Below are 27,438 nucleotides of genomic sequence, written 5' to 3'. Positions count from 1 at the left end.
GCAATTTTGATTCCAGTTTGAACACCCCACCCAAATTGCACGTTACATCTGCCCCACCTGCAGTGCAGCATGGTTTTGTCCATTAGAGAGAGAGAATTTTTTTTCCGAGTGAACCAGAATCAGGCCTAAAGTACCAACCAATCCGCTTATAACTGTCATTTTTAAAATGCAACCTGTAACATGGCCGTTAGGAGCTGGTTAGCTGGTATTTTATCCCCGTCCACTGTATCTCTCTCCGCAGCTGTACACTATTTGCCAAGCCACCGTGAATCGCCAACAATATAAAACTAGTGAGAAGTGATGGCAGAAAGTGGCCACAACAGTGTCATAACTTGTCCTGAAAAATGATGTGAACAGATAATTGGTCCGAATTCTATCCTCATCCCGCGCCGCCTTGTTGCATTGAAGAAAGGGCGTGCTTTGAGCAGACAAAACTTGTTATCGCGCCGTACTTTATTCTTCTGCCTGTATAAGGGCTCTTATGGCAGAAGCTAAAGAGATTTCTCAGAAGTTCCACTGCAGCCCTCATGAACCGTCTGGGTTTCCATGCCAGTCTTGCTGGAGCGGATTCTTTTCAAAGGAACCGGCTTTTAAAAGGTGCGTTCTCTTGATGTCTATACCAGCCGTCTCCAGGAATAGAACTGAGAGGGACCCCTGAGGAACCTGGCAAAATGAGGCAGGAAAAGCTTTAAAACACTGGAAGCCAGACAGAAATGAGCTGTAACATGGAAACGCAGAATAAGTATTTGAGAATGACATCAAAATGTTGTATGATCACTTAGGAGGCTACATCAGTTTAACATGCGCTAAGACCAGCCAGTCCCACTTACTACTTTTAGACAGGTCGCACCTGGGAATTTGTACACGGTCCATCCCCGCTGCGACCCGGTTGAGACACTTTCAGATTGTCGGCCTGATCTCGTGTTGATGTCATCTGAGCCATGTGCTGAACCGGTGCTTGGGTTTGAGATCATCTGCCTACAAATAGACTGATACTAGAGGCCCTTCTGGACCTGTTGCATCTGGATTTAGGGAATGCTTGTGCGCCTGCGAGCCTGTAACCCCTGGCAACGAGCAATAAACCCCTGCCAACAAGCATGCAACCCCTAGCAAAGAAGATGTAAACCCTGGCAATAAGCATGTAACCCCTGGCAATAAGCATGTAACCCCTGGCAATGAGTGTGAGACCCCAGAGCATATACAGTAGGTAAATAAAATCTAAAATTAAAGTATGGTGGGGGGAGGGGTGCCGGAAGCTTTTTTGGGCAGGAGAGTGCAAAATTTGAAAGTGATATATGTTACACCATCTATATATTTATAAAAGGCTAAATACTCCTGAGGTGAAGTACCACCAGTGACCACTAGAGGCCACTGGACAGACTAAATTACTCATTAACAGAAAGTGAAAGCAAAATGATCTGTTTCAAACTTGATGGATATGGAGACAGGGAGCTGTGAGGACAGAGATTGGAGGTAGGAACAGGGTCGGATTAAGGTCTGTGGGGGCCCTGGACAACAAAAATTGTGCCCCCCCTCTCACCCCCCTACCCCGTAGCAGGGCAGAGGAAAGATGCGGGGCTGGCAGGTGAGTGGGAGAACACGGCATCTATCCCCCCGCACTGCTGCTATGCTTCCCACGCTGCGGTGGATGGGCAGTGGCGGGGTCCCTGTGGCGGATAGGAACTAGTTCCCATCCGCCACCGGGACCTGCTGCTGACTGTCCAGTTGCCGCAGGGCCCCCTGCCCCCAGGGAGGCGCTGCCTGGACCCCGCTGCCTGCCAACCACCCACCTGGAGTGTGGGGGCCCATGATGTGTGGGGGCCCCAGGGTGACCGCCCCTAGTCGCCCTGTGGGGGATCCACCACTGGATAGGAACATATAAGAAATAAGCTGACATTTTGATGGGCTTTTAACAAGTGGTCTTAATATCTGCTGTAAAAATGGGAGGTACTGAGTTCGAACTTCTAATATCTAAGACAGTAACAAAACAAACGAAAATATTATACTATTGGCGGCCTTTGTGATCAAATAAATTCTTGCCCTTGTAAAGTTTCTGATAGAAAACCAGTAAGATGGAAATTGGAAAACATTTCCCTGTGCTAGTCCCCCACCCTTCCACTGATCTCATCTGTGATATCTGCAGATCAGCAAAGATCCAGGACACATAAACAACAAATATAGTAAACAATTTTCTGATTGCATATCAAGATGTTAATTGTAGGACAAAAAGCGGAAACGATAAAGCATGATTGTCAGTTTTACCTGCTGCGACATCCATGTCCTTTTACCGGTCTGTAATTTGTTCAGTGCATTTAATGTACTTTATTTTATTTAACTTAGGACCAGAATGAAATATTACAATTCTAGGCAATCTTTTTTTTTCTAAGGCAATCGGATTCTAATTTCTTTCAAAAGGCGTCATTCGCTCGTTATCTGCAAGAAACGAGCCTCCGCGTCGGAAGAAATGAGCACTTTGAGATAGGAATACAGCTAGCATAGTTCTTTTTAGCAGAAGATCCTCTGATCTAAAAATAATAAAATAGTCTTGGCAGCTGTAACACATTATAAACTCATTGAAAGTGCACTTATAGAAAAGAACTGGCTTTAAGTAAACAAATAATAAGTATATAATAGATATAAGTCATTATAATTAGGTACTAGATTGAAGACCATTCCGGCGGAGCTGACAAAATGGAGGGGCAAACCCATAGGGGTGCAGTGCAGACACCTCCGGGACTGATGACTGGAGGTGACCTTCAGCAGTACTGGGACCGCACTGCTGAGAAAGCGAAGTTTTGGCACAGGCAGCGCTGGGGTCATCTTCTGGGCCGCTCGAATGCAGCTTGCACCATGCTAGTGGCGGATCCAGGGGTGGGACAGCAGCGCATTCCAAAATTCAAATAGTGGAGCCACACCAACTGCTACCCCAAACACTGGCAAATGTCGCCGTCTGGGACTCACTGGCAGTTGGTGTGACTAGGCTATTAGGATTTTGGAATGCACTGCTGTCCCACCTCTGCAACTGCCACCATCAGATGCCCCCCTCCCCCGTACAATACAACAATTTTGCACGATTTTCATGTGATTCGGACCTTTTGGGCCGATACATCGTTTGTAAAGTGGAAAATCGTAGGTGTTTTCCATCCTATCCAGTCCAATGCGCGGTCTCGTGAGTGTCCGTTTGGATCCCCTAGCTGGCTAGTGCTGCACTATTAATTAATTTGATTCGCATGGAATCTGATGGAAAATGTAGTGTTTTTTTGTGCATGTGATATATTGCAGGATGTTTGACTGGCATTTCCAGTCCTCCCAGCCCCCTAATCCAGCCCATCAGATCTATCTTGGTACAATTGTATACCATAAAATAAAACGCATGTGGCTTGATATAACATGTCCAAACTGTGGCCCTCCAGCTGTTGTGAAACTACACATCCCAGCATGCCTTGCCATAGTTTAAGCATTCCCTAATAGCAAAACTGTGGCAAGGCATGATGGGAATTGTAGTTTCACAACAGCTGGAGGGCCATAGTTTGGACATGCCTGACTTATGCGATATAAAATGTAAAACAATCAAGATGGCGCTTACATAAAACAGGTACAGCCTCTGACTGGGGGCCAGATGTATCAAGCTTCAAAAGTGATAAAATGGAGAGTGATAAAAAAACAGCCAATCAGCTCCTACCTGTCGTGTCACAGACTGTGTTACATCTGGCCAGAGCCAGATTAAGGTCTAAATGGGCCTGGAGCTGAAAATGATCAAGGACCTATTATGCGCAATAATAGGGGTTGCGGCCAGCACCTAATAATGTGGGGGCGTGACCAGTGTTCTGATTGGGTGGTCTGCTCATGGGTGTGTCTCTATTTGTGTAAATACTTTCAACTAATTATATTTACCTGGAAAATGCAGGGGGCTGGCATAAGAAAAATGCTGGGAGATATATTGGCGGGTGCACTCCAAAGGTGCACCCGCAGGACGCCGATGTCCTAAGATACTTGCGGGGTGAGGCGGCACTCCAGTCATAAAAAAATACTGAAAACCGAAACTTGGTAGACAGTATGTCAGCACCTTTTATGTGGTAACCTAAGTTTACCACACCATATACCCCTTATACAAATCATGCAACACAATAGTAACCCCTTATACTGTACTTGCTTCTTACACATTATGCCACATGGAATGAGACAAAATTCACACAGATTTAGCAAACATTCACACTATGGCACACAGATTGAGTCAAAATTCACGTTATGCCACACAGATTAAGGAAAATTTCACATTTTGCCGCATGGATTGAGCCAAAATACACATTATACCAGGCATGTCAAAACAGTGGCCCTCCAGCTGTTGTGAAACTACACGTCCCAGCATGCCTTGACATAGTTTTAGCATTCCCTAATTGCAAAACTGTGGCAATGTATGATGGGACTTGTAGTTTCACAGCTGGAGGGCCATCGTTTGGACATGCCTGCACTATAACAAACAGATTGAGCAATAATGCACAATATGCAATATAGGGGCATTGGCGCACATTAAAAATTTACACCATAATGCCCATTACATGTTAAGCCTCACACCATAATCTCCATTACGTATTATGCCAAACACCATAATGCCTATTAAAAATGATACTACATAAGTGTTGCTTACCTACATGTTCATTGCCAGGGGTTCCATGCTCATTGCCAGGGGTTCCATGCTCGTTGCCATGTGGGATTACATGCTCATTGCCAAGAGGTAACTGGGGGACAGTCGCCGCCGGGCAGAAATGTCAGCCATTAACAGCCGGGCAGAGAGCAGGGGGCTGCCCGGCTGTATTCAGAGCACTGCATGTCCCGGCTATTTTAAATAATACCTCTTTCATACCAGAAAATGCAGGGAATATGGTCCCAGGATCATGCAGGGACATTCTCGGACTGCATGGGTCCCTGCATTTTCTGGTGTGAGGGGGAGAAAAAACCACCCCTTCCCCCCTTTAAACAACCAGCTATATCTTCGGAACCAACTGACCCATTTACATGTAGCCTTCGAATTATTTTGGTCCCGTGAAACTGGGCCGTTTGGTTCCAGAGAAATCTGTCCTCAAACAACATGAACAGCCATGAAATTACATTTCAGAAATGAAAAAAAAAAATTAGTTTTACCTGCAATATCTCTAGAACCAATGAACCCATATGGGCCAGGTATCAGATTGAAGGCCCAGCGATTTGGGTTAGACTGAGATCAACCTCGAGTTTCTGTGAGGGGGAACTGGCAGCCGTTGGAACTGGGTGGAGGTCGGAATTAGCGGGTCCCATGTTATCCTATGGGGAAAACGTTCCAGGTTTGCCTGGCGGTATCTCCGGTTCCCGGGGGGCTAGTTACACGGGGCTGATCTCGTTGGAAAGCCCTGACCCTCAGCTACAAAATGGGCCTATTTGGAGAGTGGGCCTGGAGCTATAGCTCCATCAGGCCCATTGTTAATCCGGCTCTGCATCTGGCCCTTAGAAACAAATATGCACCATGTTTATTCCTAAATCAGGGCGTTATTCCAAAGGATCTGCAAAATCATGAGCAAAGTGTTATTGATATTTTCTCCATTGCGCAGAACCTGTTCTGTGTGTGCGAGACGGTGATCAGCATCAGGCTAGTGGCAGTGACAGACTCCATTTCTCCAAATGGAGGTGTGACACCGCCATTTAGGGAAGAAATAGATTTCCGGGCCTTTGCAACGGGCGACTCTCTAGAGCTGCAAGATGCCCGTTGGTCCAGCCGGATCACCACTGCAGCCAATGAGGTGTCTGCTTGTATTAGAAGCCACCATACAGCGCTAACATTGCTGCTTCTGAGAAATCATCATGATAGCAACTCCAACCCCATATAAATTAGCCCCTTTAACTCTAAGCGGACGTTCATCGATACCTGCGTTGGCCTAGTGCAAATTAGTAGTCTCGCATTTCTTTGAACCTGCATGCAACAGATCTAAAGGTGCCATACACAGTGCAAAGATTGCACCCGTTATGGGCTGGATCGCAACGCATGCTATCGCACAGTGTATGGGCACCATTATGCTGCCCATATACTTGTGAGATCGTGTTCGATGCGTCATTGAAGTGCGATGTCCATCGAACCCGATCGCATCTTGTGGTGCTAAAAGTGCCCCCTTTACAGCACCTGATGTCGCATGCCATCTTGAGATGGCACATCGGGTGCTGGAAGAGGGCAGGCAGAGGGCGGAGTTGTAAAGTAGCGCAAGAAGTTGTGCTAGTGGGTGGAGGGGCTCAGCGGTGGTGGCAGAAGTGTTTAAAACACTGGGCAGCCCTCTGATTGGCCGAGATAGCTCAGCCAATCAGAGGGCTGCCCAGTGTTTAAACAATTCTGCCGCCACAGTAGCGCTAGCGGGCGGCGGAGGTCAGCGGTGGCGGTAGAAGTGTTTAAACACTGAGCAGCCCTCTGATTGGCTCTGCCGCCACCGCTGACTGATCCCCGCTAGCACTACAGCTACAATGCCGCCCTCTGCCCGCTGTCTCCCACGCCACCAGCGTGAAGAAGCGTTCCCTCCGCCCCCCACCAGCGGATTGCATTCAGGCATCAATTGCTCCCGACATTCGACCGGCGTGCCCGCGCATCGCGTCGAATGGTACACATTTTGTGCATACAATCATTAAATTTATCGGCCAGATGTGGTCGAAATCGAATGATTGCATGCAATATCTACAAGCTGTATGGGCAGCATTAGTCTACTGGAACGATTCCTCGTTGCTCTGGGGCTAGGGCAGCCGCTCCGAAAAGCCACCTCCCTTGACACTTTCACTGCTGTTAGTAGCGGTGGACGTTTCCGCTGCCCCAGTTCTGACTCAGTAGCCTTTCCACTCAGCACCTGCGCCCACCTAGGGCGAGACTGGGATCCTGAATATCTATAGTTATTTTGGGTTAGGTTGTGGGAGGGGGTCAGAGGTAGGGTGAACATACTTACTGGGATCCATCTGGATTGTGGCCATTGGAATTCTGTTGACGGTCTTCTGACTGTCGGGATCCCGACTGCCGAGAATTCATGTCCGGCCCCTTTTCCTGTTGTGTTAACAAATCACAAAGAAGAGTCGCAGCAGCGTAATGCACATTTGAAGCAGCACTTGCCCATATGGATTTCATATTTCTAATTGACTCTAAATTGTGTTTTGTTGTGATTTGCTGTTGAGCTCAGATGAGCTTCCAAATATTATTGCTGATCAAAGGCGGCCTGTGTAATTGTTTGCCCAGACAATACAATGCTGCGCAGGGCTGATAAGGCGCTTCGGGTAGGTGTAAAGAGGAGCTGTCTGATGCTGGGTCTCTGTGCAACTGCCTGCGACTGCTGCTCTACAGTCTTTGTTTGGCTGGCGTGCAGCTGTCAGATCTCTGCCTGAATGTGGCTTATTTGATCAGCTGAAAATTGTCTTTGTTTGTCACAGACGAGGAACAGCTGACATAATAATTCCATGTCTTCTCTATTGCCTGGAGCTAGTTAGTGTAAGAATGCCGTAGCGTTCTCCTCAGGGATGTGCACAGATATGGGACTGAGGAAATAGGCTTCTGTCTCAGCCTCCAGCCCCCTCCTTCTGTCTCAGCCGCCAGCTCCCCTCCTTCTGTCTCAGCCGCCAGCCCTCCCCTTCTGTCTCAGCTATCAGCCCCCCCTTCTGTCTCAGTCGCCAGCCCTCCCCTTCTGTCTCAGCCGCCAGCCCTCCCCTTCTGTCTCAGCTATCAGCCCCCCCTTCTGTCTCAGTCGCCAGCCCTCCCCTCCTGTCTCAGCCGCCAGCCCTCCCCTCCTGTCTCAGCCACCAGCCCTCCCCTTCTGTCTCAGTCGCCAGCCCTCCCCTTCTGTCTCAGCCGCCAGCCCTCCCCTTCTGTCTCAGCCGCCAGCCCTCCCCTTCTGTCTCAGCCGCCAGCCCCTCCTTCTGTCTCAGCCGCCAGCCCTCCCCTTCTGTCTCAGCTGCCAGCCCTCCCCTTCTGTCTCAGCCACCAGCCCCTCCTTCTGTCTCAGCCGCCAGCCCTCCACTTTTGTCTCAGCTGCCAGCCACTCCTTTAGTTTCAGCTGCCAACCCCCTTTTGTCTCAGCCGCCAGCCGCCCTTCTGTCTCAGCCACCAGACCCTAACTTCTGTCTCAGCAGCCAGCCCCTCCTTCTCTCTCAGCCACCAGCCCCCTCCTTCTGGCTCAGAAGCTAGCCCCCACATTCTGTCTCAGCCTCCAGCCCCCACCTTCTGCCTCAGCAGCCAGACCCTCCTTCTGCCTGAGCAGCCAGACCCCTCCTGTCTCAGCCCCCAGCCCCCCTTCTGTCTCAGCTGCCAGACCCCTCCTTTCTTTCTTAGCCTCCAGCCCCCCCCCCCTGTCTCAGCCGCCAGCCCCCTCCTGCCTCAGCCGCCAGCTCCTCTTTCTGTCTCAACAGCTTCTGTCTCAACCTCCAGCCCCCCCCCCCCCCCTTCTGTCTCAACTCCAAGCATATTTGTGCCAGGGACCGAATGATATTGAATCACCCCCTTAATGAGATTATGCTCCTGTTAGGTACCAAGTGATTGAATATGGTGTAAGAGGAGAACAGTGTTCAAATCCCTTCTCTTGGAATGTTCTGAAAGTTACTGTGCGGGGCCAGTAGTAGTATAATCTGAATTGGTAGAGTCCTGCTTTAATGGATTCTTATACTACTTCAGTGACAGTATATATATATGTATAATAATAATAATAATGTCAAATAACACTGTTGGTGTAGTAATTTAGTGGTAACAGAACTGTGGGGTTCCTGTTTTTAGACACCCCGCAGACCCCGAGTAAAGTGCCCCTTAGTACTGACCATTTTTCAGAACACAGCACCCCGGAGATGTGTAAATGAAGGCAGAGCTTGCTGTGTGTAGATAATGCTGATTGGGTAGTGTTAAGAATCGGGTGTGGTATAACACACCGACAGTCATTAGCCCGATGTCAGAATCCCGACTGCACAGCGGGGGGAGCGCAACGAAGCCCCTTGCGGGCGCGCTGCGCTTGACACGCTGCGGGCACAGTGGCTTGCTGCACGCCCCACCTATTTTATTCTACCTCTATGGGGGTTGTGGACCCCCACGAGGGAGCAGTCGGGATTCCGACGTCGGGCTAATGACTGTTGGAATCCCTACTGTCGGTGAGTCGTCCGGCACCCTTAAGAATCAGCCTCCTGAGCACAGGACACTTGGATGCTACAGAGAATAAACCGCACGTCAGACGTCTAGGATAGAAGTCAGCAGGCAAACAATGAAAAATGAGCAAACTTGGAAGATTGAGTTCCAGATATGTGATTGTGTTTTCAATGGAAATAAATGTGTTAGCCAGAAATATTACTGAGATCTCTTTAGTAAAACAATAAATAAACATTTATATATTTGTAAGGGGTAAACTTACTAAGATGAGAGTTTTTTTGAAGATGGGATGTTGCCCGTAGCAACCAAACAGAATCTACTTCTTATTTATTTATAGGGTTATTACCACATCATACCTTTAATTCCGGACACATATTAATTACACAGGTTCTGTTGCCGGCTGACTTCAAGGGCGAAATGTAATAGGGTGCGATTTTTTTCGTAAGAAAAAAATCGCACCAAATCGCACCTTTAAAAATTGCATTTTTTTGCAGCAAATTCGCATATGTAATGAGATGCGAATTTGCGGCAAAAAAGTGCGATATGGTGCGATTTCGGGCGCTTTTTTAGTCCTGAAAATGTGCGATTTTCAGTCATGAAAATCTGCACATTTTCAGTACAGTGCGCTGTGTTGTAAAAAAAAAAAACAAAAAAAAACGGCGTGCGGTCCCCCCTCCTAAGCATAACCATCCCCGGGCTCACAAAGCCGGTGCTGGTATAATAAAATCAAAGGAACAATCAAGTTGGGGTTCCCTGGATTTAATAAAACCAGCACCAGGCTCAAGGTCCGGCGCTGGTTCCCAAAATACGGGGGACAAAATGACTAGGGGTCCCCCGTATTTTAAGAACCAGCACCAGACCCAACCAGCCAGCAGGGTAATGCCACAGCTGGGGGACACTTATTATATAAGGTCCCGCGGCCAAAGCATTATCCCCCTGGCTGGTCAGCATGGGCAGGGGTCCTGGGGAAGTGGGGACCCCCCCAAAGAAGGGGTCCCCCCCCTCCAGGACTTACCAGCCCATGCTGAAAGTCCGGGGCTGTCCCCGATGGACCTGGGCGGTGGGCATCGGGCTGATGTAAAGTGTAAAAAAAAGAATATAAACTATTGTTTTCTACTGTAGAACTATGAGTCCCAGCAAGCCTACCCCGCATGCTGGGACTTGGAGAACCACAAGTCCCAGCATGCGGGGCATTAAAGGGCCCGCTGGCACTTGTAGTTCTACAGTACAAAAAATAGTTAAATAAAACACACTGACACCCTGAAAAATAAAAGTTTAATACATACATAACACACACACTGATACTTACCTACCTTGAGCCCGTAGGTCGGTCCCTGGATCCTGGGTCCGGGCTCCGGGGCTCCAGGGCAGAAGAGTCCGGTTCCGGGGCCTTGGTCCTGGTTCCGGGGCTGGTCCGGGGTTCCGGGGCTCCTCGGCTGAAGAATCCGGGGTCCAGGATCCGAAGTAGTCCACAGGGGTACCTGAGGAAGGAAATCCTACTCACCTGGTCCCCGGCGACGACCCCGGCATCTTCAGCTCCAGACGCGCTGCTCCCGGCTGCTGTGGTACCCGCTCATGGACTGGAGAGGCGCAGAGATGTTTCATCTTCCGCGCCTCTCCTCAGAATGATTTCATTGGCCGCCTAGCGGCCAATCAGGAGCCGAGAAAGTCGGCTCCTGATTGGCCGCTAGGCGGCCAATAGAATCATCCGGAGGAAAGGCGCGGAAGATGAAAATCTCTGCGCCTCTCCAGTCCGTGAGCGGGTACCACAGCAGCCGGGAGCAGCGCGTCTGGAGCTGAAGATGCCGGGGTCGTCGCCGGGGTCGCAACCCATTAAATATGCGAGTTCTATCCTTTTTAATGGGAAAACATCTGGATGCGATTTTTAGTCTAACTAAAAATCGCACCTTTAAAAAATGCGATTTTTCCCGCAAACCGCACCCTACAAAATATGCGATTTTCGGGAAAAATCGCAAAAAAAAAAAAACGCCTCCCATTACATTTCGCCCCAAGACTCCATTTCAACTGTTTTTTTTTTTAATCAGCCACAGAAGCTATGTAATCAATATGTGTCCGGAATTAAAGGGATGAGGTGGTAATAACCCTATTTATTTAGCACCTTCTAGAAGATTATTGATAGCCTCTGATTGGTTACAATGGGCAACATCCATCTTCAATAACTCCCATCTTAGTAAATTGACCCCCCCATGTGTGTGTGTGACATATACTGCCGGGTGCTGCAGTGTACTGGTCCTTTGCAAATCAATAACTAACCATAAATTATAGCTGTAACTGTTTTATTTCATCCCCCATGGTTTTATTTTATTTTACCTACAACTTTAGTCAAACATTGAGGTATTTTTCCATTTAATGATGATTATGCTCTAAAGCAGGGGTGGGGAACCTTTTTTGTGCCAAGGGCCATTTGCATGGGGGAAAAATCCTTCGGGGGCCATATGTAAACATTTCTTGCACAAATTGTCCTGCTGCAGCTGTCCCACGCTCCGGCGGCTGCCGCTGAACAGGACTGACAGTCTCTGGCTGCTGTTGATTAAGAGAATTCCCCTGTACTTGACTCCCGGCAAAGCCGCCAGGCGGGTGTGTGGGCCACTCAGACCGGCTACGGGGGCTGCATACGGCCCCCGGGCCTGAGGTTCCCCACCCCTGCTCTAAAGCAATACTGACACACCGCACCGGAGTGGGGGAGGATGTTACAAATTCTCCTAAAGGGACAAGTATATCTGTTGCCCTTGGCAACCAATACAGCTTCTAGTTTTAATTTCATAGAACTTGTTGCTATAGGAAAAACGGTCCATTAGCCCTATGTAGAAGGTTTGATAAATCCCCCAAAGTCTGTATTGAAGAATATTTTGGTGTCTTCATCTCTCCATAGACCTCCAGCCGCTGGACCTGCTGTCAGAAGTGATCCCCCCGATTAATCCTCTAGCTGGGTTAAGGATGGTGCAATCTCAGGGGGCACGTGGTTTTCACTTCTCCCCATCACCCCATGTGCTCAGCTTCCCATCGTCACGGCTTCTACAGTATTGTCATCTCTTCCCCGAGGAGTTTTCCATTGTTGTCACTGTGAAGATTCCGAGCCTTCCGCCCAAGGTGAGACACTTTTTTTTTTCCAACTATCTCATGAACTAGGGTCTGGTGTTCATAAACGTGCAATACAAAGATACATTTACAAGGAAAAAACAACTGTATATGGGGCATATAAAATTTGCCACTAATTGTCAGTTCCCACCAAGGGCCCGCACCCCCGTTTTTCGTCACTCTGGAGGCCTGGAAGATGCGAGCTGCCCCAGTATAATGACAGAAATATTGGGCCCCGGTATAGTGAAATCTCTGGATCCCCCCAAACCCCTCCCTCCCCCCTTGAGTGGGACAGTTTTATTACATTGCATATGGAATGTGTTTTTTTTTTTTTTTTTTTTACAAAATGCTTTGTAATAGGGAAGGGCAGATGGGGTACAGTTGTGGATCTTGTGCTTCGGCGCATTGCGTGAATTAACTAACCCTTTAGTATGGGTAGCTGGACAGGTGTCCAAGTCCAAACGAGTTACCAGCGGGGGTCCCCGTCTAAGTTCCCTTCCAGGAATCCATCTGGGTGGCCGGCCAGTGCACTGCTATTCTTCTAGCCCCTCACAAAGTTGGGGCCCGGTACGGGAGTACCGTTTGGCCCCCCCTTGTCGGCGGCCCTGCGTACTGATACGGCGGATCATGCTGATATCGCTGTAGGTTGTACCCAGGATAATAGATTGCTTAATCTGAAATTCCTCCAGCGTAGTTGAAAGATATTTTCGCAAACAATCTTTTCATTGGTTGCGTTATACAAACACAGAAAGGGGCACAGACTGCCCCCCCCTAATTTTAAACAAAGTAAGAAGAGCTACCACACTGAGACTCAATATATTAAGGTCTAACTGTGATAATACATACGATATCCTGGAGTCCATGAAACCCTTCCACAGCAGCAAGTTAGCTCACTCCGCGCGCGTACTTACCCAACAGGATGCCCGCTGCCAGAATTTCCGTGTTAGCATGCCAATTCTTTTTGAAGTTCTGGTGCCGGTGTTCTGATGGCAGTGGGGATGCCGTTGTCGATATATTAAATGCCGCTATCCTGACTGGCAAGATGCTGACCACATCCCATAATAATGTCCTCTAATCGGACGGCAATAGAGGAACGGTACTGATTAAAGCCACCCAATGGCAAATGGGAAGGGTGCTTGTACCAAGCAGCAGGAGCCTCTACCTTCAAGTGTAGATTATTAACTGGCACAGGGACTGGGGCTATAAATAGTACGGGAGCCACGTACACCGTCAGGGGAGCGCCAATGAAGTTGACTGCAATCCGTTTTGCCGACTCTAACAGAGGAAATCCACAAGAATCAGTAGTTCACAAGGGAGCCGTTCCCCCTGATAAATTCTCTCATAGAACTAATGACCGCAGTGATTAGGTGATCACTCTTCAGCCCTGAAACTTCGGGGGGAATTCTGGACACAAACCGAATAAAGGTTTATAAATGGAATGACGTCTGTCACTTACTTCGCTAGCAATGCATTTTACAAAAATATAAACATTGACAATTGTTCTCGCTAGGATTTCTGCTTTTTTTTTTTTTTTTGTCTTTTAACCTCAAATAAAAAGAAAAAAAAAATGTATTTCCAGAAAAACGAGTATCTGTTTACGGTGATCAGAGAAGAGAGCAAACACGTCCTTCTTGGCATGAGATACTCCGAAAATAAGATTCACTTCCTGTTCTGGAACGAGGAGAACTCCCGTAACTGCCAGACCAAAGCTACGTTTCGAGGCATCTCCCTGGCCAATGACCGGTGGCACACGTTGGTCTTAGCTGTGTCCGGAACCTCCATTTCCCTCACCATTGACTGCAGTATACCAATGGAAATGTAAGTCAAGGATACTACAACAATTTGGTGCATTTAGTTCCTTCACTCGATATTGTCATCTAATTTGTGTGTTGGGGTTTGAATTTAATAGATGTGTTGCGGATAAAGGGGGTTATTTTGGTTGCTTTGCAAGGCTTCGTATTTGTGCTCTACTATGGAGGGTCTCCGCGTAGAAGCCTATGGGCTTCTCTCTGCAGCGCTGGTTGAGGGATCCGACGCGGAACCCTTCCAGCATGCCCTCTGGCCAACTGCGTCACTGCATGGGCAGATGGACACCCGGGCCATGAGCCCGGACGTCCAATATTGGGCTTCCGGGTGGGCATCACAAAGGACAGCTCTTATCTTATAAGTGCAGAACCTCATTGGTGTAAAATTTAATGATTTTTATTATATAAATAGAAAAAGTTTTGGGGGGTGAAGGGCCACTGGCATACAGAACTCTGATTCAGCTGAGTAAAATGTAATAATTACTTCTTCAATAACCAAATCACACACTATATAGTTTGAATATGTAGTGGGCCTTCCAGGGCGGTGACAGGGAGGTGTCTTAGTGCAAGCGGGGGATGGTCCGTTTTATGGGCGGGTCATGGGAGTGATGTGGGCGTGTCTCTAATAGTGGTTGCGTATGTAGACGCTCAATCTTTCCCATAGGACGCTATCGCCATAAACATTGGATCTGCCAAAGTGCTGGTGCACTTTTCGATGGTGTGATAGTTGGTGGCAATTAAGGATGCACCAATCGGTATTGATGTAGTATGTGTGTGGATGTAGAAATTGGAGGATCTCAGTGCTTGCACATACTTTGTTGCAGCATACAGATTCTGACGTTGTTATGGGGGTTACGGAAGAGTTTGCATGCTGTCCGACTCAGCTTTGTTAGTAGTTTAGCAAAAGTTGCAAATTATTTTTGCAAAACTGCGCATGTGGGCACCTCTTAAACTGCATTCGCATTGCAAAATATAGCATGGCGGGGCGGCGATGAAGCATTACCGGGGCAACGCAGAAGTGTCTGGACCATTTGGAGATGCTGTGTCTGCATGGCGTCACAGATGGGTGCCGGACGGGGTCCCGACAATCGGGATCCCGACAGTCATTAACCCGACGTCGGGACCCCGACTGTTAAAACACCGTCAGGAACCCAGCCGTCGGCTATTCTCCCTCGAGGGGGTCCACGACCCCCACGAGGGAGAATAGAATAGGTGGCGAGCGCAGCGAGCCACTGTGCCTGCAAGGGCCTTTGTTGCGCTGGCCACGCTGTCTGAGTCCAGCCAGTCGGAATCCCAACTTCGGGCTAAGGACTGTCGGGATCCCGTCTGTCGGAACGGCATACCACACCCGTCACAGATAGCCGCTGCGTCCCAAAAGATGGCAGCCCCGCGACTGGCCCTTTATCTGCAAAGACATACTGTATATTTATTTCTTTGTTACATTGCCAACAATCAGTTGCAGCTATGTAATTAAAGTGCAGGGGAACAGCAGTTACCTTTTACACACATACAGAATGAGAAAGAGCTTATAATAAATCTCCGACTGCGGCTTCGTTAATGACTCCAGCCACTCGTCAGTGGGTGTCTAAATTACAATTTAAGCTCTCTGGGGAAATAAGATTGCCAAAATAGAAGATATATACTGTGCTTAGGTTTTAATATGAACAATTTGTTTCCAATTCATGTTCAACAAATCAGTGCGTAGATCATTCTGCTAAAAGGCAGAATATGTTGGACATGAATATCCCTTGTTTGTGCTGGTATAAGTGAATGCCGTGTAATGCGGTGCATAACTACTGTACCCAAATGTAATTGTCCCAGTGTCATTATGTTCATTACGGCAGAGTTACAATGTTTATTTCTCTTTAGTGTTCTAGACAAACCATTTCCTGCATATTTAAATACCTCTGATTCTCGGATATACGTTGGAAGTAGAAGACGACGTAAAGGCTTTTTCTCAGTAAGTATTACCCAGAGAGAAGTAATGTACAGTATGTGTGTGTGTGTGTGTGTGTGTGTGTGTGTGGCTATATATTGCCTGATGACGATGTAATTAAACATCAAAACGTGCTACTTTACGGTATCCGTTGATTTATTCCTCGAGTGCCGCTTCTTCAATTTGGTATATATATATATATATATATATATATATATATATATCTACAGTATATATACAAGGGAAGATAGCCTGCACTCCAATGCTTAATAACAGTAGTTGCACCCTGTGCCTTCCTCCACTTCAGTCTGCTTCCAGGCTGGCATATGTATAAGGATCAATAGGCGGCACTCGGGCAACTTCTTGAAATAATAGAGACCACACACAGGTTCTTCAAGATCTTTCGAGATTTAATCTCGTCATCAGGATCCTTATCCTTTTATCCTTAAGTGCCGCCTATTGATCCTTATACATATATACTAGTAAGCCCGCTCGAAGCTAATGCTACGAAAGCTAGTAGATGTAGTTTCTCTTGCTACCAACAGATGGCAGTGTAAGGGGGGTATTCAATCTGGCGTCATGACTGTCGGGCTAGCCCGACATCCATGACCCGGTCCCTTTCTTGGCCGGCTCGACGTCAGCTCGGCAGGTGGAATTCAATGTAACGCCTGCTGAGTGCTGAAAAGGGGGTGTGGCTGCGATATGCAGCCGGATATTGTTGAGCTGCGGCCAGGAGCTCGTCAATTCCCAGCCGTTCTCGGCAGAATGTGCCCGACTGCTTGTAAAGTTTGGCATGTTCTGCCGAGATCCTCAATGTTGTCGGAGAAGACAGCATTGAATAGGGCCCCGCCGCTAGTTCCCCCATTGGGAATAGTGGCGGGAGATTGAATACCCCCCTATGTCTGCTCGCAGCAAATGCTTCCAAACATAGTAGATGTAGTTTCCCTTGCTGCCAACAGAGGGCAGTGTTTTGGAGTCACACGGACACTAGACATATATATATATTATAGATATGTACACATGTGAGAGATGCATCAAAGTGGTTGGATAACTGGTGTTTGAACTGTACAGTGATTTAATGTACATTATGTAAATCCTTCTAGAAGATCTTAGGTCACAGAGTGGTAACTCATCTGGAGTATGGGTATATATATCTGGAGTATGGGTATATATATCTGGAGTATGGGTATAAATATCTGGAGTATAGACTGCGCATGCTTACAACCAGTAGTACGCATGTCCAATGCCATCCTGTGATAAATCCTACTAATTTTTGATTGCTGGCCTGTCATAAGTTGATTGACAGGAAACCCGCATTTGGGGGTGGTAACCGGCTGTTTAATGGGAGTGTCAGGGATAATGCAGGCGTGGCCAGGTGAATGAGGGGAAGGCATGTGACATCAGCTCCGCCCCCGATCAGCCTGATTCTATCACAGCCGCTGAGTAAGTCCTGGGCTACGCACACACTGCACACACTGGGGAATCATTACATGGGGGTTTATTCTAGTTCATTCTTTCTGACAAAATCCTTCTTAGATGGACAAAACCATGTGCACTGCAGGGGGGCAGATGTAACATGTGCAGAGAGAATTAGATTTGGGTGAGTTATTTTGTTTCTGTGCAGGGAAAATACTGACTGCATGATTTTACACTTCAATATAGATCTCACTTCGAAGAAAAACCCCACCCAAATCTAATTCTCTCTGCACAAGTTACATCTGCCCCACCCGCAGTGCACATGGTTTTGTCCATCTAAGAAGGATTTTGTCAGAAAGAATGGACTAGAATAACCCCCATGGTGAGCGGCTGTTATCTGGGAGTGTCAGGGATATTGTAGGCAATGGCCCGGTGTTATAGAGGAAGTCATGTGACGTCAGCTCCACCCCCGATCAGCCTGATTCTATCACAGCCACTGAGTAAGTCCTGGGCTACGCACACACTGCACACACTGGGGAATCATTACATGGTGAGTGGCTGTTATCTGGGAGTGTCAGGTAATACGCAGGCGTGGCCAGGTGTGTGAGGGTAAGTCATGTGACATCAGCTCCGCCCCCGATCAGCCTGATTCTATCACAGCCGATGAGTAAGTCCTGGGCTACGCACACACTGCACACACTGGGGAATCATTACATGGTGGGCAGCTTGCGTATGGCTTTGCAGCTAATCCCTGCTCCAGCTCATTTCCACAAACTGTGCTAAGCAATTCGCAAGCTTGCACAGGCGGAATCTCACTCTGGCGGGGTGGCATATATCTGATCACAGGGCTCCGAAAATTGGCAGCCCAGCGATCAGGTCTGAATTAGGCCCTATAGTCGAAGGTTTGCTTTAGATCACAGGTTCTCAAACTCGGTCCTCAGGACCCCACACACAGCATATGTTTCGCCGGTCTCCCCACAGAAACTCAAGTAAAATAATTAGCTCCACCTGTGGATCTTTTAAAATGTGTCAATGAGTAATGAGTGCACCTGTGCACCTTCCGGATGACCTGGAAAACGTGAGCTGTGTGGGGTCCCGAGGACCGAGTTTAAGAACCCCTGCTTTAGAGAATATGTTAAGGATTAATCTACTTATACAATAACTGCTAGGAAATATTTTTTGATGTCCTCTTTTGAATACACAATAAGGCATGAATATAAAACCTCTTATCATTACCATAATCAAATCCAGTGAATATAGGAAGGGGTCAAATATCGAATCGCATCTATGCTTCCAAATCCAAGGTGAGCAGCGTTCCGAGAGTGCCGTACTGATTCCAGGCTTCTATTTTTCTATATCTTCCAAGAATATTGCTTGTTAAGTTAGAACCTGTTCCCAGCCAGAGAATGAGGCGGCATCTTTGATAACCGTGCTTTTGAAGGGACTGTATTTTGATTTCCAGGGCTTGTTGAGGCAACTTGTTCTCTTGCCAGGATCCGATGCAGCATCGATAATTTGTCCTAGCAACAGGCCAAGGCTGGCAGAGCTGTCCATTCCCAAGGTGCTGAAAGAGCTGCCAGTGAGGACTGACGGAGGCGCGGTCCAACTGATCTATCCTTACGGTTAGTAGCGTACCCCATGAGGGCAAACCTATTAACATTCAATTAATTAGATGGCAGCCGGCCAGTATTCTCTTATCTTCTGATGTTTACGCTGCTGTGATTAATAAAAACACCCCCTAGAACTTGTTTTAAAGTCCCGAATAAACACTTAGGCTGCTGTGTTTACTCTCATGAGAAGCCCTAACAGGGCCGGTGTAACCAATCCCTCATAATTGTGCCCAATCCAATATCAATCCTATTTCCCTTGAAATCCAGAACACCCCTCTGATTGTTTACTCAACCGTTCTGTGTGTGTGTGGGGTGTTCTGGATGTTAAAGGAAATTGGATAGATATTGGATTGGATCTGATATCTGTCTCCGTGTGTGGGCACCTAAAATGGGGCTGGGTACAAATTTATATGTTCTTTATGCTTTTCATCCAATTTAGAACCAACTACATTGGCAGTATTTAAATCCAATGAGTTTGGTCATACCTGTTACTTAGAAACCATGGGTGACATTCTATGGGATGAGATAAATAGACTTTTGCGATTTTTTTCGCAAAAACGGGCGAAATCGCATTTTTTTCCATTTTCGCATATTTAATGAGCTGCGAAAATGTGAAAAAAGTGCGATTTTTGCCAACAAGTTGGACACACTGGAAATGCGATGGCTGCTTTTCGCAGCACATCGCATCCAGATGTTTAACATGAAAAAGTATACAAATCGCATATTTAATGGTATGCGATTTGTATAAAGTGTGTCTATAATTCGCCCAAAAATCAGACCAGGTTCTGATGGGCGAATTAGCCAGAACCCTGCACAGATCGCAATGTTCTGTGCAGGGTTCTGGTGTAAAAAAAAATTTAACAGTTAAAAAAAAAAAAAAAAACAGCGCGGGGTCCCCCGCCAGAGCATAACCAGCCCCGGGCTCATTGAGCCGGTGCTGGTGACATAAAATCAGGGTCCCTGACAAATAGGGGTCCCCTTGATTTAATGAAACCAGTACCAGGCTCAAGGTCCGGCGCTGGTTTCCAAAATACGGGGGACAAAATGACTAGGGGTCCCCCATATTTTAAGAACCAGCACCAGACCCAACCAGCCAGCAGGGTAATGCCACAGCCGGGGGACACTTATTATATAAGGTCCCGCGGCCAAAGCATGGGCAGGGGTTCTGGGGAAGTGGGGACCCCCCCAAAGAAGGGGTCCCCCCCTCCAGGACTTACCAGCCCATGCTGAAAGTCCGGGGCTGTCCCCGATGCCCCTGGGCGGTGGGCATCGGGCTGATGTAAAGTGTAAAAAAAAGAATATAAACTATTGTTTTCTACTGTAGAACTATGAGTCCCAGCAAGCCTACCCCGCATGCTGGGACTTGGAGAACCACAAGTCCCAGCATGCGGGGCATTAAAGGGCCCGCTGGCACTTGTAGTTCTACAGTACAAAAAATAGTGAAATAAAACACACTGACACCCTGAAAAATAAAAGTTTAATACACACATAACACACACACTGATACTTACCTACCTTGAGCCCGTAGGTCGGTCCCTGGATCCTGGGTCCGGCCTCCAGGGCAGAAGAGTCCGGTTCCGGGGCCTTGGTCCTGGTTCCGGGGCTGGTCCGGGGTTCCGGGACTCCTGGGCTGAAGAATCCGGGGTCCAGGATCCGAAGTAGTCCACAGGGGTACCTGAGGAAGGAAATCCTACTCACCTGGTCCCCTGCGACGACATCGGCATCCTCTCCGGCAGACGCGCTGCTCCCGGCTGGTACCCGCTCTCGGACTGAAGAGGCGCAGAGATTTTCATCTTCCGCGCCTTTCCTCCGGATGATCCTAGCGGCCAATCAGGAGCCGAGAAATTCAGACATGAAAATCGCACATTTTCAGGACTAAAGACATCGCACCAACTCGCACCTATTCGCACTATTTGGGCCGTTTTTCGCATCTCATTAAATATGCGAAAAACGGCCCAATCTTGCGATTTTAAAAAGGGCGAAGTGGTGCGATAAAAAAAATGCGCATTTATCTCATCCCATAGAATGTCACCCCATATATGTTATAGTTATCATTTATTTTTAACCTTTCCAGAAGCGGACATGAAGGTGACCCTGGGTCCACAGCCTCCATGCACTAATGATGAAGTTTCCCAGTTCTGGATGGATACCTCGCTCAAAGGCCTATTCCTTTGTAATGGCATCGACTGGATACCAGTATTTGAAAGTAAGAATTTGGCTATATATAAGAGCATATGGCGAGGACGCCAGGAACTTCTGCGGGTTTTCAATTTGGTAGCAAAATAGATCACGTTCCAATTTATTTACATTATACATGATGGAAGATACAGAAGCTTGAAGACGTAATATACTACTAGTAAGTGCCAGCTGTGGCAATATACAGTGACCATGGCATATACAGTCAGGGGTGTGCAGCCTCCACTGCCAGCCCCCTCCTCTCTGGCAGCAGTAGATTCTGGCATTAAGCTGGTTCACTCGATACTCGCAGCTTACCGAGTCCCAGAGAGGCCACACTGAAGAATCGCCCACCCAACCGCCGTATTCCCTCGCAACCATGCCGCCACTCCGCCATTTGCATGGGAATTCACATGAAATGCTGGGAATTCTCACGTACCGCAGCAGCCACCGCCCACGAACGCCCCCCCCCCCCCGTGCGGTGCAGGTCGGCGCGGGTGGTTCGACAAGTCAAGAATGCGGGGGGAGGCCTGCTGGGACTTGTAGTTCACCTGTAAAAAGCATGGAGGGGGACCCCAACCCTTTTTTTTTTTAATGTAACTTTTACACATTTTTTAAGACAGAACCATGCACAGATCTCAATGATTTCTCGATGGTTCTGTCGAATTCACCAGTCAGAACCTGGTCTATTTTTTTTTTTGCGATTTTTAGTAACGGTTTCCCGAAATCGCATCTCATTAAATTTGCGGGTTGTATACTCTATAATGGGAAAACATCTGGATGCGAAGTGTGACCAAAATTCGCCAGTTCAGAATGTGTGATTTCGTGACAAAAGATGTATTTTTAGCGCAATTTACATCTCATTAAGTTGGCGATTTCAGAAAAATGTGTGAATTTGCCCTTTTTTGACTAAAAATAGCTAAAAAAAAAAAAAAAAAAAATTTGCATCCCATTAAAGCTCACCCGTTCTGTTTAGCTTATTTATATTATCTCCATTATTATGGCCGAAAAATATGTGAAACACCGCTTTCAGGCTGTAAAATACATGTTAAATTCTTCATACCCTGAAAAAGTGTAAATGTTTAATCACATCCCAAAAGCTCGATGTCTGAAGAGTACAAAATGAAAAATGAATGTTTCCAAAACTTTTTAAATATTGCACATAAAGTACAAAACTCTTCGGGAAACTTATCTGCGGTGTGAGCAATACCGGCAATCTGCGTGTGCGTCCCCTGTTCCCCAGATGAGGGGGTTTGTAGACGCAGAGTCAAAATTCCTCCTTTCATTATTTTTTTCTGCTTTTCAGTGGATTAAACTCTTCAAAATGTGATACTTATAAATAAGATTTTGTCCTGGTATTTTCAACATATTATTACCTTGGGGTGTCTTGAGGACTGAGTTTGAAAAACCCTGATGAAAGGACATACAAAGGACGAGTATGGATCATTAGGTCACCAGCATGTTGCTTGACAGTCGTTAGGTCGAAACCATTAGGTCGACATGCATTTAGGTCGACATGCATTAAATTCGACATACAGGAAGGTCGACACGGGTTAGGTCGACAGGGGCATTCGGTCGACAAGAGCATTGGGTCGACATGGGGGTAGGTCGACAGTCAAAAGGTCGACATGGGGTTTTTCGCATTATTTTGTCCCGAATTGCAACACGGTCGACATGGACACTGAAGCGCAGCACCGCATGCCCTCGCATGGCTCGCTGCGCTCACCATGCTTCGGGCATGGTGCATCGCTACGCACTTCACAGTATTTTATTCTCCCACCACGTCCTAGTGGATGGTAGGGCATTAAATACCGCCTGCCGGCACATGTCGGGTCAAAAAATGTGAAAAACCCCATGTCGACATTTTGACTGTCGACCTACCCCCATGTCGACCTAATGCTTGTGTCGGCCTAATGACCCTATTGACCTAACCCATGTTGACCTACAGTCATGTTGACCTTCCTGCATGTCGACCTTCCTGCATGTCGACCTAATGGTGTAAATAAAGTGACTACCAAGCAGGGCCCGTGTAAGGCTTCTCTGCACCCTGGATAAATATTCAACCTACAGCATCGCATCCACCATAGAAACCGACGGGGGAAGCGGCTGTCATCGGGGCAGGAGGGATCGCAGAAGGGACCAGAGATACTTGATATTTGCGTCTATACCCCGTAAACCCCTGAATTAGCCCCTGCAAGTATTTAATAGTAAATGGGCCCCTTAAACCTTTACAATAGAGAAATGACTCATGCATCCAATTCAAAAACTTGTAGTCCAAAGAAAGGTAAAAATAAGCTGAAAACAGCGTTGTGAGCCTTTGCGGCGGTCTGTATCTGCAGTCAGTGACACCCTGTATTTATCTCTGTGGCCAGGGAAGGAGAAGCTGGACTATGTGGAGGAGTACCAGAGAGTGTCCACAGCTTCGGAAAGCATGGGGCTGGAGATCTTCCTCATCCCTGATGTCGGCTACTTTGCGATAACGGCCAACAGGAACAATCGTCCCGGCTCAGCTCTCTATAGGTGGAGCGAGGAAAAGTTTATAGTCCACCAATACTTTATCACCTACCAAGCCCAGGCCTGGAAGCACTTCACCATCGGGAAAAGGGTGAGCATGGAATGCGAAAAGCTACTTGGGTTTGTGTGGTGTCCTATGGTGGCAGACATGTAGACGGATACATCAGGGGAGGTGTATCAAACTCTTCGCAGAGATAACATAGAGAGTGATAAAGTACCAGCCAACCAGCATCTAACTGCTGGTTAAACAGGCTGTGTTAGAAATATAACTTTATAGGTATGAGACATCTCCCCCATTGTTCCAAAGTAAGAAGATCAGATCCCAGGAACAGATTATAAAGTTCCACTTTAAATTGGGTTGGGATCATTTGGTCTACATGATGGTCGAAAGTCATAAGGTCAACATGGGAAAAGGTCGACATAGGAAAAGGACGACATGGTTCTAGGTCGAAAGGTCATTAGTTTGACAGGTCGTTAGTTCGACAGGTCATTAGTTCGACAATGTCTAGGTCGACAGTCAAAAGGTCGACATGGGGTTTTTCACAGTTTTTTTTAACTGGATGTCAACACAGTCGACATGGAGACAGTTTAAAGTGCACTGCATACCCTTGCATCGCTCGCTGCGTTAGCAATGCGTCGGGTACGGTGCCTCGCTACACTCGGCACACTATTTTATTCTTCCACCACACCCTAGTGGATGGTAGGGCATGAAGTACCGCCTGTCGGCACGTGTTGGCTCAAAAAACAGTGAAAAACCCCATGTCGAAATTTTCACTATCGACCCAGACACTGTCAAACTAATGACCTGTCGAACTAATGATCTTTTGACCTAGAACCATGTTGACTTTTTCCAATGTCGACCTAGACCAATGTCGACCTAATGACTGTCGACCATCATGCTGTAGACCAAATGACCACATCCCTTTTAAATCACAACTGATTTTTAGAACTGAAACCGGTACATCTGTAGCATTAATGTGACTGTTACGGTCCCGTTTATAGCAGGCGGCTCATTCAAGTGTAAAGTATTCGTTGTAACTACCCCCCAGTTGCCGCCACTAGCTTAGCCTATCAGCACTGAGGCTGGGCGGTCTTTTTGTACAGTGCATATTTGTGACTGGAGGATTATACAGGATTTCTTTTATACAGCCAATACCATAAACCTAAAAAACGGTTGACATTTGTTCAAACATTTATACTGTCCGTTAAAGTTGTAGTTTGTGAGGTGTATTGCCGTATTGGGGGTCTACGGGGAGAAGGCGGGGCTAAAATGAGAATCATCATTTTAGCCCTGCCCAATCCCAGAAGTGCCACAAAAGCCGGTATGCGCGAGCTTGGGGAGGGGATCCTGGGAAGGATTGCAGGGGACTTGCCCACCTTTCCGGGGGGCCAGGAGGACTCCTGGCTAATTCGGGAGGGTAGACATATATGCCACAAGTTAGCTAAGCCTGTTCTACATCATCGGCATTGGCGTAAAACCCAATTGCGCTGTTAAAACTTTTTTTCATTATTATTCTTTCATTAATGATAACAACCAAATATTCAGAACCCCCGAAGGTGATTTTGAAGTCAGTTCTAAACTACAATAAGAAAACCGCCGACCATATGGGATTCGAATCCTATGTGCCCTCGGAACGTCTGCGCCGTGCATTGCATTAACTTGCGCAAATATCTCTGCTTTAAATTACTAAAGAATTCAGTCCCAGCGGGATTGAGACAAGATCTTGTCCCAGATACAATCTATGTCAGCCGCATGTAATGTTGAAGTTAACATTCATTAAAAATCTGCTTCTACAGTTCTCTGCAGATGTGGCTGACTTATGGCCGGTCTTATCTGAGCTGGAAAACATGTTCTGCTAAAGCGCGGTGCACTAGAAAGCAGCTACTGTACAGTTTGTTTTATGTTGTTTGAACACATGATGAAAAGATTTTGGTGCGATTATGAAACACCGCAGGAGGTACGAATGAAGTACAGGCAGCAACACGCTGGGAATAAATTAGTACTTTATATACATAAACAGCTGCGTCAGGGGCTTATGCTGTACCAGCTGGAAGTTAGCAGGCTCCCTTATGTCAGTGAGGAGAAGGGCAGAGAATTCAGGGTGACTGCTAGCACTGTATAGGCACAAGCGTGGAACGTTAGGTTTGACAGGACACATTGTAGGTCACAGCACGTTGGGCATAATCGTGTAATTCTCACAGATTACAGGGAGGTCAAGTGTTTGAGGGACTCAACAATTTCCTAGAACAGGGGTCCTCAAACTATTTTGCTCTGGGACCCCATCGGACAATAAGTATAATGTCAGGACCCCAGCAAGTTACATTAGAAGGTCATCACATCACGGCCCTTATTCTGGTTCACTCGCAAAGGGAAATTCCTTTTCAAATGAACAAAATCATGTGCACTGCAGGGGGGCAGATGTAACTTGTGCAGAGAGAGTTAGATTTGGGTGGGGTTTTACTTCAAAGCGAAACATATATTGCAGTGTAAAAATAAAGCAGTCAGTGTTTTCCCTGAACAGAAAAAATATAACTCACCCAAATCTAATTCTCTCTGCACATGTTACATCTGCCCCACCTGCAGTGCACATGGATTTGTCAGTTTGAGAAGGAATTTGCCCTTGCCGGTGAACCAGAATAAGGGCCTAAGACCGCTACGTGCAGTATATTCTAGGACAAACCTGTAGTTTGTTTGTTATACTTATTAAATTAATATTATAAATTCAATTTTATCTATTTTGCAAGCTTTGACAAGCATTTTGTTTATCTTATTGACCACACTAATGGTCCAAAGAAAGTCTATATTATCAGACATGTTGGACCCATGACATCCCTGATATACTGTAAGAGGATAAATCAGTGAATTATGGACTTTTCCTGGAGAACTACCACTCTGGCATAAACAGATAGCCAGTAACCTAATTAATTAGTTTTAAGAATTGATAACATTTTCTTAGTGAGGTTATGTAGTACAGATAATATATAAGATAATATATTGAAGTAGTAAATTATGCAAGTGAAGTACATAATAATTTTATAAAAACCTTCCAAATGCGCATCGTAAGAAATGATTGGGGTCTGATTCAGACCCATTCGGATAGGGCCGAATTTGGTCCCGTTTTTTTTCCGTTCAATGGACTTGATGCTCACAAATATGATGATGCATCGTGTGTCCACACCCCCGGACCTTCTCCTCCACACCCCCGGACCTTCTCCTCCACACCCCAGACCTTCTCCTCCACACCCCCGGATCTTCTCCTCCACACCCCCGGACCTTCTCCTCCACACCCCCGGACCTTCTCCTCCACACCCCCAGACCTTATCCTCCACACCCCGGACCTCTCCTCCACACCCCCAGACCTTCTCCTCCACACCCCTGTACCTTCTCCTCCACACCCCCGAAACTTCTCCTCCACACCCCCGGACCTTCTCCTCCACACCCCTGGACCTTCTCCTCCACACCCCTGGACCTTCTCCTCCACACCCCCGGACCTTCTCCTCCACACCCCTGGACCTTCTCCTCCACACCCCTGGACCTTCTCCACACCCCCGGACCTTCTCCTCCACACCCCCGGACCTTCTCCTCCACACCCCTGGACCTTCTCCTCCACACCCCCGGACCTTCTCCTCCACACCCCCGGACCTTCTGCTCCACACCCCTGGACCTTCTCCTCCACACCCCCAGATCTTCTCCTCCACACCCCCTCCTGTGTTACATGGCCGCTTTATCCCAGAGTAAGATTTTATTTCATCACGCAGCAG

The 27,438-nt window shown here is 47.2% G+C and overlaps 1 protein-coding gene across 2 annotated transcripts in view; it reads left to right on the top strand.

Annotated features, from left to right (window-relative positions):
- TSPEAR (thrombospondin type laminin G domain and EAR repeats) overlaps nt 1-27,438 on the top strand; it is an 87,608-nt gene that overhangs the window by 21,026 nt on the left and 39,144 nt on the right. The window contains exons 2-7 of one of the 2 annotated variants that reach the window (XM_083154413.1): nt 12,015-12,232; nt 13,800-14,038; nt 15,895-15,985; nt 18,840-18,999; nt 21,062-21,193; nt 23,535-23,767. In XM_083154413.1, coding sequence (XP_083010539.1) covers nt 12,015-12,232; nt 13,800-14,038; nt 15,895-15,985; nt 18,840-18,999; nt 21,062-21,193; nt 23,535-23,767 — 1,073 coding nt within the window. Of the gene's footprint in view, nt 1-12,014; nt 12,233-13,799; nt 14,039-15,894; nt 15,986-18,839; nt 19,000-21,061; nt 21,194-23,534; nt 23,768-27,438 lie in introns of those variants that run through there. The other variant, XM_083154411.1, reaches the window with a different exon arrangement.

Source organism: Crinia signifera, chromosome 7 (genome assembly GCF_055691185.1).
Source record: "Crinia signifera chromosome 7, ASM5569118v1, whole genome shotgun sequence".
Classification (NCBI taxonomy): Eukaryota; Metazoa; Chordata; class Amphibia; order Anura; family Myobatrachidae; genus Crinia; species Crinia signifera.
Note: the sequence above shows the minus strand (reverse complement) of the source record. Positions and strands in the feature narration are given on the sequence as shown.